The sequence below is a fragment of the Acanthochromis polyacanthus genome, chromosome 20 (genome assembly GCF_021347895.1).
Source record: "Acanthochromis polyacanthus isolate Apoly-LR-REF ecotype Palm Island chromosome 20, KAUST_Apoly_ChrSc, whole genome shotgun sequence".
In the NCBI taxonomy this organism is placed as follows: Eukaryota; Metazoa; Chordata; class Actinopteri; family Pomacentridae; genus Acanthochromis; species Acanthochromis polyacanthus.
Window position 1 is genome coordinate 2,941,018 of NC_067132.1, and position 18,367 is coordinate 2,959,384.

At 39.5% G+C, this 18,367-nt stretch overlaps 1 protein-coding gene across 4 annotated transcripts in view; it reads right to left on the reverse strand.

Moving 5' to 3' along the window:
• The window catches only part of arhgef4 (Rho guanine nucleotide exchange factor (GEF) 4), a 173,044-nt gene that overhangs the window by 37,965 nt on the left and 116,712 nt on the right, over nt 1-18,367 (reverse strand). For all 4 annotated transcript variants that reach the window (XM_051940014.1, XM_051940017.1, XM_051940016.1 and 1 more), the window contains one exon: nt 1,048-1,199. In XM_051940014.1, the coding sequence (XP_051795974.1) occupies nt 1,048-1,199 (152 nt within the window). The remainder of the gene's footprint in view (nt 1-1,047; nt 1,200-18,367) is intronic.

Sequence of the window (18,367 nt, forward strand, 5' to 3'; positions counted from 1 at the left end):
AGTGACTCCTCCTGACTACTGGCTAATCCAGGAAAGAGCAAAGAGGTGAAAGGAGCTGTGGTGTGCCATGCAGATGTTTCTTGGCCATGGATTGCTCTATACCAGGCCCTACCTGTGCCGCAACGTGATCACATCTCCTGGTTGTTTACTGTGATCCCAGGTCCCTCAACCATAAATGTTCTCACTGTTTAGCATGTTCTTGTTAGCTTAACCCTTTGTCTAGCCCTAGCTTGTTAGCATGTATTCTCCTTCCCAGTCTTCCCTAATAAAATGCTGTGTATTTTGTGTTCTGTCAGAATGATCCCTTGTATAAATTGTAGTTACATCATTTGCAAACAAATTCATTCACTGATTCCAGTCTGCCTCTTGTGATTCATGTTTGCTATGGGGTTCTCTTTGACAGTCTGTGACATTCAGAAACACTGAATGTGGACCACAGAACCAGCATCTTATATCAAAACAAGCCGCTGTGTGGACTGAAGCTCTTCCCTCTCTTCTCATTTTACTTACAACCAGAAGGATTATGTACACAAGAGTCAGCAAGAAATAATCCAGCCATAACCATAAACAGACGTTAGGGTTTTTTGGGTGCACCAGCTAAACGCTCCAAGCTGCACTTTTGATTTTGTACTGGAGAGGTCATTCTTATTCTGTTTACTAGAAATGTTGGGAGATCCAACAGTTTCAAAGGGAAGGAATCACATGCGCTGACGTGCACACTTAGGTGGAGCACCTGCCCGGTAGTCACATTCTGAGTGACTTAGGATGCCATTACTCTGCTGTATCTTTACGCAGCAGATATTTGTTTGCTGTTATATTAATGCCATATTCATATTCAAAATCATGTATTGCACTATTAAACACACTAATGTTTAATTGTATAAACTACGATGTCCCCATTGGTAGAATTGAAAATTCAGTGAACTGAAAAACAACACTTGTGCAATAAGAACACTGATTTTACATTTAGCACCTTTACTCTGCAGTCAAACTCCCTTCCTGTATGGAAATTACAGAGTTTCAACTCATAAATTGGATTTTGCTTACCTCATTGATGGCTAGCTGCTCTCCTCCACCACCTCCTGGGTGTCCAAAACGATGTCCAGAACTGCGAAACTCTTCATACAGAAGATCCTCCTCACTGCCGAGCTCATCTCCCAGCCCTGCCTTCTCTGATGGCCCGTCAGGAACAACCACCGCTGAGACAGGGATGGAAGGGGAGGTCAGAGACGCAAACACATGAGCTCATCTGATTAACTGCTTTACAACTTTAAATAAATGAGCAGGTATGGTTTCAGAGAGATAAACAAACCGATGCTTAAACAAAAACTGGTCTACTACAGCGCTAAGGAGCAGGTAAGTCTTTCTGTGCTCAAGTGTCCTAATAATGTGGAACAAAAATGTCACACTGTGTAATACCAGAATCCACAAAGGATATTTTCGATGGAAAAAAGAAAAGAGCTGACACCACAATAGATAATAGCTATATGTAGAACATAGTATACATTTAAATGATGATATAATTAACTTCATCTATGCAGCACATTCAGCATCTAATGCCATGGACAGATGACAAAAATTCAAATCATTTTAGAATGACTTGCTGTTAGGGCTGCGTAACAGTAAACGCTAAGAAGCAGGAAGATTTTAAAGAAGGATAAACAATTAAAAAACGGATTACAAGTCAAATAAACATTAAATGTTCAGAGACAAAGAAGCAAGTTTTACAAGTCAAATTTAAAAAATCTTATTATTCAACTCTATTAAATTTTATTTACATAACGCCAGTTACAATTCAGAATGTTTCAAGACGCTTTACAGAATCCAAACGGCCTGAATCCCCAGAGCAGAAATCCTTCAGGTTTTAATAATGCGTTGGATGGTTTTTAACTTGATTTTAGCAGTTTCAGAAATCTCCTTAGTTGTTTTCTTTGCTTGATGCAGGCCAATAATTTGACCCTTCTGAGACAAATGAGCATCTTTTCCATGACCACAGAATATGTCTTCCAACATGGTTGTTTAAAAAATGAAAAGCTCCTCCCTGCATCAGCTAGGGTTAAAGAAGTTGTTGCAGCTGAAACGTATTCATCACTGCAGTAATTATCCAATGGAAGGCTCCGAACTATTTGCTTAGTTAAATCCAGGTGCCGACTTTTTTGGACAGGCAGTGTATAATGGTATAAGTTTATACCATTATAAACTGCCTGTCCAAAAAAGTCAAAAATATATCCTTTGTTTACAAAGGATATATTTTTGAATATTTCAGAAAAGAATTGTTTATTGCATTCTCAATCCACAGTCACACAAACAGTGTACAAATGGCAGATATTAAGCACCACAGTCACCTTCCTGAATGGTGCTGACCAACATAGACACTCCAAGACAAAGGGGTGTAATAGTCCATGATGTCACAAAGGAATCCAGGACAGACATCTAAAGTTCTCGCTCACACTGGTCAATGTCAAAGTTCAAAAGTCCAGCATCAGGAGACAATGAGGTGCATATGGCATGGCTGCAAGGAGAAAGCTACTGCTATTTAAAAAGAACAATGCTGTCTTCTACAGTTTGCTAAAGATCACATGAATGCACTAGAAATGTGTTGGAGAAATGAAAATATTGCATTCCCAGGGAAGAACCTTATCCAATCTGTAAAACATGGTGGTGGTTGCATTGTGGTTTGGGTCTGTTTTACTACAAGTAGGCCAGGACTGCTTGCTATTGTTGAAGATATTTCACTCTTAGTCCTTCAAAGTTTGCTGTAGTGGGGTATTTATTAGTTTTCTGGCATACGTTGGGCTGACCAACACAGAGCATGAGTCTGTGAAGGTACGCTGACCCAGAACATTTGCAGAGTCCACATTTTATGAGGATGATCAGAGGGTAGGGAGGGGGCTGTATGTAAATACATGGTGAAAAGTGGTTAATTTGTGTGTGGTTGCTAATCAGTAACAGAGGGTAATACAGCAAAGAACAAAAGGTGGTTGAACGAAGAAGTCTGCCAGACAACAACAGGTAAGAGATGAGGGGTATGACAAACAGCTGCAAATAGAAAAGGTGCGACAACAAAAACCAAGAGGGAGGTCTGACAGACAGTAACAGACAACAAAAGATAAGAGAATTGTGGGAAATGTAATGAAGGAGTGACACGTTACACTAGAAAGTATCTCTAGCAAAAGGTGTGCCATTTCCTTTATCACTATCACTGATGGAATAATGAATTCTGAGTAAGCCAGATAATTCTAAAGGAAAATATTAGGACATCTGTCCGTGTGCTCAATCTTAAGATTAGATCTCATGCAGCAGGACAACAGTCCTCAGCATAGAAGTCGCTCTACCAAGGAATAATTCAAGAAGAATAAAGTTAATGTTTTTGAAAAGCAAAGTCAGAGTCTGCAACTTAATACAATAAAATGTTGTGGAAGTACTGGAACCAGTTCAGGAGAGGAAATCAGCAGCATTACTGTTGTCTAGACCAGGGGTTGGCAACCTTTAAATGGTAAAGGATTGCATTTATATAGCGCTTTTATCCAAAGCGCTTTACATGATACATCACATTCACCCATTCACACACTGATGGCAGAAGCTGCCATGCAAGGCACTAACCATGACCCACCAGGACCAATTAGGGGTTAGGTGTCTTGCTCAGGGACACCTCGACATGAGATCAATGGGCCGAGGATCGAACCAGCAACCTTCCAGTTACAAGACGGCCACTCTACCCACTGAGCCATGCTGCCTTTAATACTCAAAGAGCCATTTCGACCCGTTCCCCACAGAAAACACCGGGAGCCGCAAAATCCTTTTGGCATTTAAAATGAAGACAACACTGCATATATCACCTTTTTACCTCTATGCCCTTGTTAATGAATCTGTCTAATTAATTACAAAGCCTCTAATTAGATTCATTTTTTAAATTGTGTCTTTCCACTAATATTTATCTTAATGTCATTTTTGCTCCTGGACCTCATATATTATATAATGTTAGCTGGAAATCAATATTTTGCAAATGTCTATTTAACTTGTAAAATCAATTTATCTTAAGCTAATAACTTTTATCTGGTAAGTCGCTGCCCTATTTTCCAAGACGACACTCCTCTGACTCTCTGACCTGCTGCCTGGATGCTGGATGTGAAATCGACTTTTGACTCAAAGACCAGACGTGTCTTTCTTGGAGTGGAGCTTTAATATACAGGCTTGCCATTCTTGAGTACAAAACGATGTGAAACTACAGGCGTTGCTTCTCCAGGAGTAAGACAAAAAAAGGCATAAAACGTGTGGGAATCGGAAGCTCCGTGTTGTCTCTCTGCATCAACGTTGTCACAGGGGAAAACCCCAGCAGCACATCTGGTGGAGTGACACGTCAAAATAAGAGCGGTAATTTCACAATAAAACTCTCTATATTAAAATGCATTGAAACGCACCTGAAAGGCAGAACAATTTATTTTCCAAAGTTACAAGGAGCCACAACAGAGGGCTGAAAGTGCTGCATGCGGCTCCAGAGCCGCGGGTGGGTTGCCGACCCCCGTTCTAGACACTAACATATTGGTGACCAACTGGTTTGTGTGTTATTTTAAGAAATAATTTTTATGTCTCACCAAAGATTAAAAAACAAAAACAAAACAAAAAAAACACTATTTGCTTTTTATTTACTTGCTGGTTTGGGTATCTGGTTGAGTTGGTGACAACCGTTCCACATGCAGTTGGTGGCTGTAATTAATTTGTAACAACAAATTTCTGTGGGAGAACTAGTCTGTGTTGCCCAATCTGCTCTCACTGATGTGGGGATCTTCACTCACTAAACACTGACTTGTATTTAGATCTAGCTTGAACTTATTTGCGTTAACTAGGATGCCTTGAAAGGGATTATGGATGCTGACAGTACTCAGAACTGAAGTGCGACCAGAGAGGTCTCAGAGCACCCTGGGGTCCAGCTGCACCCTGTCAATGACCCTGTCATGAGAAGTGTTTCCTCACTGTGGAGATCTTTCATCATCCATGGTACCATGCAATGTACAAGAGTGCAAAGAGTGCACAAGCCTTTTAGCTTCTCAGTATAGATGCCTGCTATAGATTTACTCACATCTGAAAAATGATGTATAGAATGGAGACAAGCTGAATTCTGATATAAGATTGCTAATAATGAAAGGTCGGCATAAAATGTCCTCTGTGAGCCTCATTCCATAATAATTTGGAGGTTTTACAAAGCAGGCTTTCACAAGAAATGTCTGAAGTCCCAGTTTGTAGCTACCTAGCTGATGAGCTAAAAATACTTTTGCTGTCACACCTCAACATTGGTGTCACCCTCGGCTGCCTTGCCAACAGCTGTTGCCACAGCAGATGTATTCAGGGTGACAAATCACAGTGGAGAAACAGACAGACATAATAAAAGAGCACATAGAGCTCCCTGGATGATGTTGAATATTTGCACAAGACTGACAAAAGGCAGGGTAAGGCTGGAAATGAAAGTGAGTGGGAATTAGTGTTTTCTATTTTACTGAGCAGGGACAACATGCATCCCTCTGCAGTGAACATCTGGCACACCAAACTAAATACAATATTCTCTTCTGAATACATGCAGAACCATCTTAGATATAATGTAACATCACAAAAAAAATTCCATCACCACCATTATCAGGATTGTGGAAATTGCAGGTGTTGCTCTGATGGGGGCAGTGTTAGACACCCTGACGGATGGTACATGATGCTCTACAGAGATGGAGCAGCTCTAGGTATTAATGGGTCTTTACTCATGTGCATCAGCGCTTACAGAAGCATGGACTGAAGAAAGGAGGAACAAAGCACTGCTCTGCTCTGTTAACTAGGAGTTCCTAAACAACGACATCAACAAAAGCTACACCAAAGGCTCAGATATCACAATGGATGATTAATGAGACCAATGAAATGTAAACACAGAATAAAAACTAATATTAACATATAATTACTCAATATTCATAGTGCTTCTTAAAAGGACAACATTGTCTTTAAAGCCCTGATTGCGAATTTTATGCATGAAAAATAATAATGCATTAAAATGAAACTTGGTGCTAATCTGTGACACATCCCATAGCCCATGATTACCAAAAATCTAAAAAACTAAAGTTTAAATTGTCTGTGGCATCACTTCAAGGATTAAAATCCTAAACATGAATGAATATTTAGTCATTATGACTAGGACTGACGAGGATTAAAGAAATAAGTATTTGAAAGTGACAAATAATAATAACATGTAACTATTTTTGGCATTGTTTTTGACATGGACATTTTGTTATGTCACTGTGTAACTTTTTTTTAAAATTGCCACCTCAATAAGAACCAACACTGAAGTGCATGATCTCAACACAGAAACATCTGAATCAAAGTACACAGAAAAATGAACAGTTTGACGCACCTTGGTTTGAAGCTTTTGAGATTATAATTACAGAAAGTTTCTGTTCTTATCATCAACATTACTTGATTCAGTTAAAATTTACAATTTGCCAATATTGAGTCCTAAACCAATACCATTTTCCCTGATGATACCAGGCGTAAACTAACCGTGACGTCACCCGTTGGTTTCAGCGCCGAGAAAATGAAGCCCAGATTTTGCTACTTCCTGGTCGCCGTTTTGGATTTTTTGGAGCCAGTGACGTAAAAAGCGTCATCAAACAGGCTGGACCAGAGAGCAACTAGGGGCAGGATTGACTGAGGACTCTCTTATTCCGCCCACGTTTTACCGCAGAGGCTTCTGTTCCTGTCTATAAAGTATAGCCACACCCCCTGGCTCCGCCAACTTTAACGATTTATTTAAAATTCAGTATTGATTTATTTTAAGATCGGCCACCTGATCTCTCATTTTGACCATGAAAACTAACGGGAAAAAAATCCTGAGCTGTAGAAAATCAGTCTATCAAATTTTATTTTTTCCAAAAATGAATTGGGGTCTATGGAGAAATAGCTTTTTGGAGCCAACCCTAGCGGACGGCGGGATATTGCAAGTTTTTGACACTTCCGGGTTGGCTTCAATTCTGGAGCCAGATGCTACATCCATTATATATACAGTCTATGGATGATACACACGACAAGTACATTAATGCTATTAAACAATCCAATGTACAGTATATGCTTGACCACTGAATAGCTTTGAAAAGCATTTGGGAAACGGATCTATCAATTACTCCTGATGCCGACTTCTGGAACCAAATCATTCAAAATATTTATTCAATGTCACGAAATGCCAACCTTCAATTAATCCAATACAAAATACTTCACAGAACACACCTCACGGGACAGAAAATGTTTAAAATGGGATTCACCTCAGAAATTTGTATTCACTGCACTCAAAAATCACCAGACACCTACCTTCACGCCTTCTGGCACTGCACTCCAATCCAACACTTCTGGAACGAGGTTACAAAATCACTTTCCACCATGATGGGCTGCCACATCCCCATGTCCCCCTCACTCTGTTTACTTGGTGATGTGTCAGTCATAAACCTCAACAAATCCAACAGCAAACTACTCCTCACAGCCCTAACTATCGCCAAGAAAACCATCCTCATCAACTGGAAAAGTAGGAGCAAAACAAACACCACACACTGGAAAAACTTACTCATAGACCACACCACCTTGGAACATTCACCCATACACACCCATACCTCAGCCGTAGAACCCCTCTCTGTTTGGACCCCTCTTCTCAACCACCTTCACTCTTGAATTTTCTTATCATTTACTATTACCATCATTTTCACTACCATGTGTTTAATATTATGATATCAATTACCTGAGAGCCAATTCCCCTGATCCTCCAAATGTCATACCCCATTTCTAACCTCTGATTTTGTTGCTTTTACATCCATTTCATCACTTCTGCCTTAATATTATTATGAACTTAGTATTATTATCACATACATAGGCTATATAGGGTATATTATCGATTTATTTAGTTATTCATTTACTTCTACTCATCCACTTATTCAAGTATTCATTAAAAATTAGAAATGCCACTCTATGTTATTATTACTTTATAATTTATATTCTTAATGGGATGCACTGTAAAGGGATTTTTATTTATGTTTTACATCTAATTTAATTAATATGCAATAGATATATTATGCATAAATAACATATACTATTTGAGTTAATCCACTTATTGTTTAATTATGTTGGTTTAAATTGGATTCTTTATGTTATTATTATTATTAACACTATTACTACTAATTTGCTACTTCCTATGTGTATGCATATATGCTTGTGTGTGTAGGTGTATGTATATATATATATATATATATATATAATTTCTATAATTTACATTGTTTGATATAATATTAATATGTGTATATATATATATATATATATTTTAGATTGGTAATACTACCATATGTTATAATTATCACATAAACCATATATATATAATATATAGGGTATATTATTTATTTATTTATGTATCTATTTATGTATTTATTTACGTATTATTCATGTATCTGTTTATTTTTGTTTATTCACTTATTCATTTATTTATTTTCAATTTAAGATTAGTAATACCACTATAGGCTATAATTACTTTATAGCTTATATTCTTAGTGGGATGTTTATTATATTGAACTCTTGTGGGTTTTTTTTTTTTCATTTTCACTACCATTTTCACTACCACTCTCTCTTTAACCTAAATAGATTATTTATGTATAAATATTTACTATCTATTTGAGTTCATCCTTTTGTTATTATTATTATTATTTTCTTTACTGGATTATTATTATTTTATTAACTATTATTGTTCTATTATAAATGATAATATTATGAGAACAACTAGTAGATATAATTATGTGTTGTGGTGATGAGACGATGACCTGAGCATGGGGGTACGTGTGTGGGGGGTGGACTGGGGGGCTGGGGTTTCGCGGGCGGTGGCAGTGCGCCCGGGCTCCCCCGGTTGGTATGTCGGTGTCCTTGGTGGGACTGGTTGGATGGGGGGCGGGGGGGTGGCTCACGCCCCCACCCATCCCTAAAGGGAAAGAAATTATTTAAAATAATAATAATAATAATTATTATTATTATTAAAAAATATATATAAATAAATAAATAAATAAATAATTGAAAAAAATATTATTATTAATAATAATAATAATAATAAAATTAAATAAATAATTGTAGCCTTTCTCAGACAACAAACTTTCTCCCCAGGGAGGTGAAACTGGCAGAATGGGGGAACGTTGAGGGGGCGGGCTCTCACTCGCCTCCCTGCCCCACCTATTCTTGTTAGGGGCCCGAGCGTGCCACCGCGGGCTGGTGCGCGGTGTCATTTGCTCGCCCCCTGGTTCCCTGATTTACCCCCTCACCCACCACTCATTGCTCGGTCGTTGTTTTTTTATTACAACATATATAGTATTGTTATATATTATTATTAATAGTACATTCAAATAAATTATATTATATACTATCAGTTTGTCTCTTCACTAGACCTTATTATATTATATTCACCGTTGATGTTATCACTATTACTATTATTATGGTTGATATCTTATTATTTTATTCTTCTTAGTATTATATCATAGCATTATTTTTAAAATTATATTATAGGTTGTGCATCGCCCCTCACTCCTCACTGCTTGTTTGTCAATTTTTATTCTTTATCTTTATTTGTTTTTTTTAATTTTTTCTATTTTTTTTAAATTATTATTATTTTTTGTTTTAGCTTTTTCTTGTTCCCTTCTCCCTCCTCACATATCAAGTCCCCGCCAGTCTACATTATTACTCGTGGTCATTTAACTTACATCGAATCACTGAAACACAATTGCCACTTATCGACAAATGCAGGTTTTTTGTTTTTGTTTTGTTTTGTTTGTTTGTTTGTTTTCTGTGCTGGATCTGTTTGTTTGAAATTGTCTACTTCTATCTCTTTTTTTTTAATATTTCCATTCATTGTATCTTCACTGTCTACATCACTGTTGTTGTTATTGTTTGTCACACGGTTTCACAATAAAAAATAATTAAAAAAAAAAAAAAAAAAAGAATAATTGCATTCTCCCCTTACAACACGTGTGGCAGAAGATATAAAAAAAGGATCATCTCAGTAAAGCAAATACTGATTGGTTAAAGCTGCCTAATTGGTTCTGATCCCAATCTTCTGAGATCAAGCCATCTGTAACACTCAGTATATACTGAAATTTACGGGGGAAAAAACCTAATAAAATTATGACACATGATCCGAAAAGACAAGTTGAGGTGCAGGGCCTGGCATTGTTGACACTGTTCTTCTGTAGAGCCAAAGCCCAAAAAATTTCAGAAAATTAAATTTCTATAGTGTCATGCATTTGAAGTAACACACATTTTCTTTTGTTCTCCATGATAACTGGGTTAAAACAGAATTTTTACATCAAGCTGTATAGTTGATTGATCTTATTCAATATTATACTTCTTGATATGATTTATTAATTTACACTCTGACATGGAGTCGGGACAACTAAATAATTTGATGAAGTGACAAAGACGGCGGTGTAGTAGTAGTGGTTTACTGACTCAAAATTGTGTGTTGGAAGAGTTTCAGTCAGGATTTAGAATACATCATAATACAGAAACAGTAGTGAAAGTCACCACTGGTCTTCGAATAGCCTCAGACAGTGGACTAGTTTCTATATTTGTTCTGCTGGATCTCAGTGTTGCATTTGATTCAGCATCTTATTACAGAGAGTGGAACATGTTATTGGGATTAAGAAAGCATTTTAAACTGGTTTATTGTATTCCTTGGACAGATTCCAGTTTCTTCATGCTGATGATGGTTCTTCCACCTACACCAGAGTTAGTTATGGAGTTCCACAGGGTTCTGTGTTAAGACTAATATGATGTACTTTTTACATGTTCTCCTTTGGCAATGTAATTAGGAAACACTGCATAAATTTCCATTGTTATGGAGATGACACCTACTTATATTTATCTATGAAGCTGAATGAAACCAATCAGTTAGTCAAACTCCAGACATGTCTGAAAGACATAAAGGCCTGGATGACCTGTAAATATGATGCATTTAAATTCAGACAGTTTGTGTCTTTTCTCTGGTTAAAATTCCATCACATCTTACCATGTAAAGTGCTATAAGATTAAATAAGTTGTGAATTGGTGCCATATAAATAAAATTTATTTGAAAAATGTATTGTAGAATGTAACAGTGTCAGGAGAGGGGCTTATCTGTGCTGTGCTATTATCTACTGAGAACAAAAGCAATCAGCGTCTCCGACTGAACAGCAGCAGCTTCAAACAGGACTCTGTCACTCACAGCTGGCAGGATGAACTAAATTGCACTGTTTACTGTTTTTTTCTTGCTTGGCTGGTCAGCCTGTCCTTGAGAAATGTGTGTGTGTGTGTGTGTGTGTGTGTGTGTGTGTGTGTGTGTGTGTGTGTGTGTGTGTGTGTGTGTGTGTGTGTGTGTGTGTGTACTTGTACTTGCTACATTGTGAGGACCATTTTCTGCATTTAACTATCAAAGTGAGGACATTTTTACAAAGTGAGGACATTTTGGCCGGTCCTCACTTTGAAACAGCCATGTTTGAGGGTGGAGACTTGTTTTTAGAGAACAGGTATGAATTGAGGTTTGGTTAGGGTAAGGATTAAGTTTAGGCAATCAGTTGTGATGGTTAAGGTTAGGGTAAGGCTCGAGGAAATGCATTACGCTTATGGATGTCCTCACTAAGATAGAAGTAAAAACGTGTGTGTGTGTGTGTGTGTGTGTGTGTGTGTGTGTGTGTGTGTGTGTGTGTGTGTGTGTTCTTGTACTTGCTACATGGTGAGGACCATTTTCTGCATTTAACTATCAAAGTGAGGACATTTTTACAAAGTGAGGACATTTTGGCCGGTCCTCACTTTGAAACAGCCATGTTTGAGGGTGAAGACTTGTTTTTAGAGAACAGGTATGAATTGAGGTTTGGTTAAGGTTAGGGTAAGGATTAAGTTTAGGCAATCAGTTGTGATGGTTAAGGTTAGGGTAAGGCTCTAGGAAATGCATTACGCCTATGGATGTCCTCACTAAGATAGAAGTACAAACATGTGTGTGTGTGTGTGTGTGTGTGTGTGTGTGTGTGTGTGTGTGTGTGTGTGTGTGTGTGTGTTCAGAACGAGATTGCGTGAACTCACAGAAGAGAACACTGATTTAAATGGGTTTGTGTGCAACCGCAGAACGCTGAAGCAAAGCATGTTAGTGAGTTTGGACTGTAGCATTTAATCATCCTGAGCCTCTGAATGTAGGTTAGCCATATTAGTGGATCAGATCTGTCAGTACAGAGAACATTCAATAGCCACTGGCACGTGTGTGTGTGTGTGTGTGTGTGTGTGTGTGTGTGTGTGTGTGTGTGTGGTCAGCTGAGGAATTCAAGCGTAATAGTTGCATTTTCGTGTGTGTGCGTGTGCGTGTGGGCGTGTATGTGTGTTTTAGCATTTGCTACATTGTGGGGACAAAATGTCCCCACAACTGTAAGAAATCCAAAAACTACGTCACTTGTGGGGACATCTTTCGGGCCCCACAAGTGTAAACAGTGTTTTCTTGGCCATGTTGTTACTGAAAAAAGTAAAAGTGCAAAAACGTTTCTTTAGGGTTAGCCATTGTTTTGGTTAGGGTTAGGTTAAGGTTAGGGTTAGGGGTTAGATATGAATGGGAGTCAATGGTACGTCCCCACAAAGATAGAAAAACATAGTATGTGTGTGTGTGCGTGTGTGTGTGTGTGTGTGTGTGTGTGTGTGTGTGTGTGTGTGTGTGTGTGTGTGTGACGTGTCTAATGGCAGTGTGTGACCGGACAGCCATATACAACTGACGGCACTCAAGCCAATAGCCCGCTAACCAGGACGAGGAGGACAGAGATGTGTGTTTCCAGCTGTACCTTTGGGGGATAAGGCTGACAATAATGTATTTGCTTCTTCTTTTCAGCACATGGAATGCATACAGCCAACTTAAAGATCTAATGTATCTCACTCAATTATTGAGTTTTTATTAACTAATATATCTTCTCCCTCACTGCCATAGAGCTCCACTATTGTCCAAAACATAGCAGTGCGTGACATTGTTCAACTGAGTGACATCTCATCTCTCATCTCATTTTCACCAATTCTTACTGCTTGAGTCTGTCTATCACAGACAAACTCTATTTCTTCCAATAATTGGCTTTCCTACTCGGTTTTGTAGGAGCATGATGAGCTGGATGCTTGTCAAAACACTCTTCCTTATTTGAGATGTCTCGCTCACATTGCTGATGTAATGAATAAATGTGAGTTTACATTTTAAGAAGTTTATTCAATAGAAATACAGAGTCAAAAGTTTGGACAAAACTTCTCATTCAGTGGTTTTTATTCAATTATTTTGTAGATTAATACTGAAGACATCAAAACTATAAAAGAATACATATGGAATTATGTAGTAAAAAAGTGGGAATCTTAAGTATTAATCTACAATGTAGAAAATAATACAAATAAATAAAAAACATTGAATAAGAAGGTGTGTCCAAACGTCTGACTAGGCGGCATGGCTCCAGTGTTTCCCCTACCATTATATTAGGGGGCCGCCCCGCCCCCCCAACGGCACCCCCCGCCCCCCCAGAAGGTCAAGTTAAATTAAAATAATTGTTACTTTTTTACACGCAAACTTTAGTTTTTCTGCATAAAGGCCGCTCCACATGCTGTCCTTACAGCACTCGCTGCAGCACTCCACTGTGTCTACTCCCCCCTCCCTCCGTCTTGTAAACAGTCACACTGCCCCCCGCCCCACAGTCACCACACACACAAACACTAGTTTGCAGTGGCGCGTCTCGTGTTTTACTTTCTACAACAAACTACGGCCAAAATATAGAGTTATTTCAGCCATAAAATAAAGAAGCAGAAGAAAAACCACCTCTGATGACAGTGACGCGCGCCATGAGGTAATTACGACCGTATAGCGGGGCCATGTGTTGTTGTTCTCAATCGTGTAGGAGTGTTAAAAATGAAAAAAGAACGAAGGGAAGTGGGACCCGCGATGAAACTTCATAGAGAGAGAAAAAAAAATGAAGATGCTCTTTTTAACAGCATGACTTCTTATGATGCAAAATTGGTCCTTTGAGACGACGTCTGTCGTAATATTGGGCCTAAAATAAATAAAGTATTATTATTATTATTATTATTATTAAATAATTAGATGAAGCCTTTCAACACCGTAACGTAAAAATGGGCTAAAAATGATTCACACGCTCAGTAAGTGGTACAAAATGGTGAAAATTATATATTTTAATATCGGCATGCGCGCACACGTGTACACACACACAAGCGTGAGCGCACATGTGAGCAGACTCCCGCCAGCGACTGTCGGAAAATGGCACATGAAAAACAAAGCAAAATCTCAGCGTTTTTTAAACGCTCACAGTCACAGGGTGATAATGGCAACACCAGCCGCCACTCTGGCTCTTCAAGCAGTAGCACCCAGAGCAGCTCTGCCTCTCCCGGGCCAAGTGACAGCAGCCAAAGTTCTGCACGGCAAGTCCCCCCACCTGCCCCGCAGCAAAAGTCATCATCTCACCACCGCATGTCGGGCTTTGACCATAGACACAAAGATCTATAAAGATGGACGTAGCATCTGGCTCCAGAATTGAAGCCAACCCGAAAGTGTCAAAAACTTGCAATATCACGCCGTCCGCTAGGGTTGGCTCCAAAAAGTTTTTTCTCCACAGACCCCAATTCATTTTTGGAAAAAATAAAATGTGATAGACTGATTTTCTACAGCTCAGGATTTTTTTCCCGTTAGTTTTCATGGTCAAAATGAGAGATCAGGTGGCCGATCTCAAAATAAATCAATACTGAATTTTAAATAAATCGTTAAAGTTGGCGGAGCCAGGGGGTGTGGCTATACTTGATAGACAGCAACAGAAGCCTCTGCGGTAAAATGTGGGCGGGATAAGAGAGTCCTCAGCCAATCCTGCCCCTAGTTGCTCTCCGGTCCAGCCTGTTTGATGACGCTTTTTACGTCACTGGCTCCAAAAAATCCAAAACGGCGACCAGGAAGTAGCAAAATCTGGGCTTCATTTTCTCGACGTTGAAACCAACGGATGACGTCACGGTTAGTTCACTCCTGGCTTTGACCCAGCTTGGTTGTCAGAGGGGAAATATTCCCCCTGGCTGTACAAAACTGATATTGGTAAGTAATTAATGCTTAGAGCACACTATGCGATATCAGGCCAATTTTAGTTTAGTGTCGGGTGAGACAAGAGCAGACAAGCTCCGACAAAACACCTAGCCAAAATCGGCCTGATATCGTGTTGCTAGCTCTAGGCATAAGCAAGTAATTAATAAAAATACATACATTACATAAATGTAGGTAGGTAATTAAAACATATTATGACTCAAATTCCTTATTTCGAGTTTTTGTACGACGGCGACAATGACCGACGCGACACCACTAAAACAAAGGAAGTCATCAAAGACTTCAGGAGGACCAGGGGAGTCCTACAGTCCCCACTCCGCGAAGAAGAGGTAAAGAGGGTGAACTCAGTCAGATTCCTTGGCATTAACTTTACCAAGGATCTGACATGGACTCTAAATGCCTCCAACCTGGTGAAAAAAGCCCAGCGAGCCAACAAAGTTTCATTGTAGAAATGCAGTGATAATAAATATCCTTGAATCTGTAGGTGACAGTGTCTGGCTGCTTGCTGTTGTGGTAATTTACAAATTTAGGGTTGTTGTGTTTTGAATCGAACATAAGGATCTACAGATGTTCATGGTTTTCCTGTAAGTAGTTTGTTAAAATGTAAATTTGTAACATCACAAACTGAGCAACTGATGAAACAGCGGAAAAACGCGAGGCAACATTCACTTTGTTTTTACTGCAAATAAACTGTTTCCTAGCAAAGTCTGCTGTCACGACAGCATGCTCTATTTCTTCTTTTTATTTCATTTAGAGCTCACACAAACACACATACTCAGCACTGCTGCTGTGATGTCATGTAGATCTAGAGGCTTCGGTGCCTTTAGGGCCTTAGTTTGAAGGGATTGGTCCTATATACAGAACTAGTGCTTCACAACTATTCCCTTGTCAGATTCACTGTATGTCAGCCATAGCACTCCAGCATTCCTTTGTTTGCCTGCTATGATGACACACTGATCTCAGGCCAGCTCCTTTGTTCACTTTGCCTGCCTGATTCGTCTCTGACTTTTACCAGTCAACTCGAACTTCACTTTATCTGCCTGTGTGCCAAAGTTATAAGTCTTTCATCTTGAAGAATGATGTAAGGCAGGTCAGGAATCATGAGCTGTCAGATGATCGTCCATGTTGGAAACAAACCGACAGGAAGTACAATCTTATCAATTCTAATATGATGATGGTTTCAGGAAATCAAGAGCCATTCTGTAACAATGCAGTCATATCTGTTAAAACATCCTGCTATCCATGACAAATTACTTTAGCTTGTTTCGTCCACGACTTGCCTTACATATATTAAATATAATTTGTTAAAGAAACAGTTCAATTGGAAGACTAATTTTAAGCACCATCAGTTTCAAGTTCAGATCCCTGCTGAGCTCCAAATCCAATTACAAACATCTATTTTTCTATCACCTTGCATTTTAGTGTATTCTGTGGGGGAAAAAGGGACCATGGTCGAGTCAAAGATGGAAAGTAAGATAGCTTCATTCAGAGTGAAAATGAGATGTAATGCTTGGTGTGTTTTTACAGCAGCTGCAGCACTTATGCATCGACAGAGCAAAGAAATACAAGACTGCAGCAGACTGCACACACACAAAAGCCTTTAGTGAATCATTCAAGGTGACCTTGGAGAGTTTCTCAGCAGTGCAGTTTAATGAAAGGCTCACTCTTTCAAAATGCTGACCTTGCTTAAAATGTCCTTTTCCAACACTTATTCTAACACACATCTTTAAGCTCAGTACACTGAGTGCACATTCCTTGATAAAGTCGGTATTATTATCATTATTTCTAAACACATTATTCAACTACAAACCATACAAACTTGAATGCGTATTGTAATTAATCATTTTTAGTTGACATGTATTGAGGGAGACTGGTTAAAGTGATTTTATTGTTACGTGGGTGCAGTGTTTAGAACCCAAAAGCAGGCACAACAGACAGACAGGTACTGAACAAAGGATTTAATATGTCAAATAAACAGAAGGCTCTCCATATGAGAGGCACGGGAAATGAACAAAAGGGGGGATTAAACTGAACTGAGGACGACAGACCAAACGGCCGTGGTGGGGGCTGACTAAACTAAACGGGGAGGGATGACTCGGGGGGGGGGGGGGACGAGGCAGGGACGGAGCTGATGAAAGCCGCTGGTGGAGCTGTGGCAGGGACGGTGGGGCAGGCAGAACCAGAGCAGACAGGGGGAGTGCAGAGCGGAAGGGGAGACGAAGCAGACGAGTGTTTCCAGGATGAGAGGGGAGACGGAGCAGAGCAGACCGGTGTGTTCCTGGTAGTGAACCGCAGGCAATGACCCAGCGCAGAGCAATGGGGAGAGTCTGGCTTTATACGCTGGTGATTGCTGATTTGGGCCAGCTGCGCTCCTCCACAGCCGTTCTTAATTAGTAGGAGCTGTTGATCCTCAGGGCCAGTGACCCCCTAATTAACTTATTCAGCTGTCAGGGAATCACCGGACCAGCTCTCCATCCTTCGGGTCCGGTCCTACTGCCCCCTGAGATCTTACTCAGAGGGATGCTGCAGAACTGTTAAGCTGGTTGACGAGGAAAATTCGCCTAGCTGTCTCACTGCCTTCATCCAGATGCCTATCCCTGCTTCCTCTGATAATTAATTTAACCGAGTAGCCACTTCGGTATAGTTAAATTTAACCACCAGACACACCTGTTAACGGCAGCTTTTCCTCTCATAGATCTTGCACTTGTTAAGTTGCTAGGTTAATTCAGAGGTTATGGACATATAGACAACCTCTAGGATATGTTTATATAGGGCCAACCTGGCCCCCATGACTAGGTAACCTTTCAGAACCTTTGCTATTGTTATGCACGCTGTAATCTGACTTTTTACATCCAGAGCTAGATGTATAAGTATTCATTCAGGGATAAAAATAGCACTTGCAATTTGTTGTCTTTAATTGCAGAATAATGCTTTATTAATATAGTTTTAGCAGGGCAAAAGCATAGCCAATAAATCATCAGACAGTTAATCAAACATCACTATTCTTTCAATTGTTTAACACGACTCATTAGTGGAACTATGCTTTCATAAAAGAGAAGTAATATTCACCCAGATTACATAATTTGGAGGGAGAGCAGTCACGGTGTGGCCATACCCGGCTGCTCACCTGAGACCCGCCGGGGCCCAGGGGGAAGTGGACGGGGGTCCGACCAGATTTAGATCTGCATATATCCATTTTTGTTGTTTGGTCCAGTATTCCTCACATGGAAAATAGAGTTC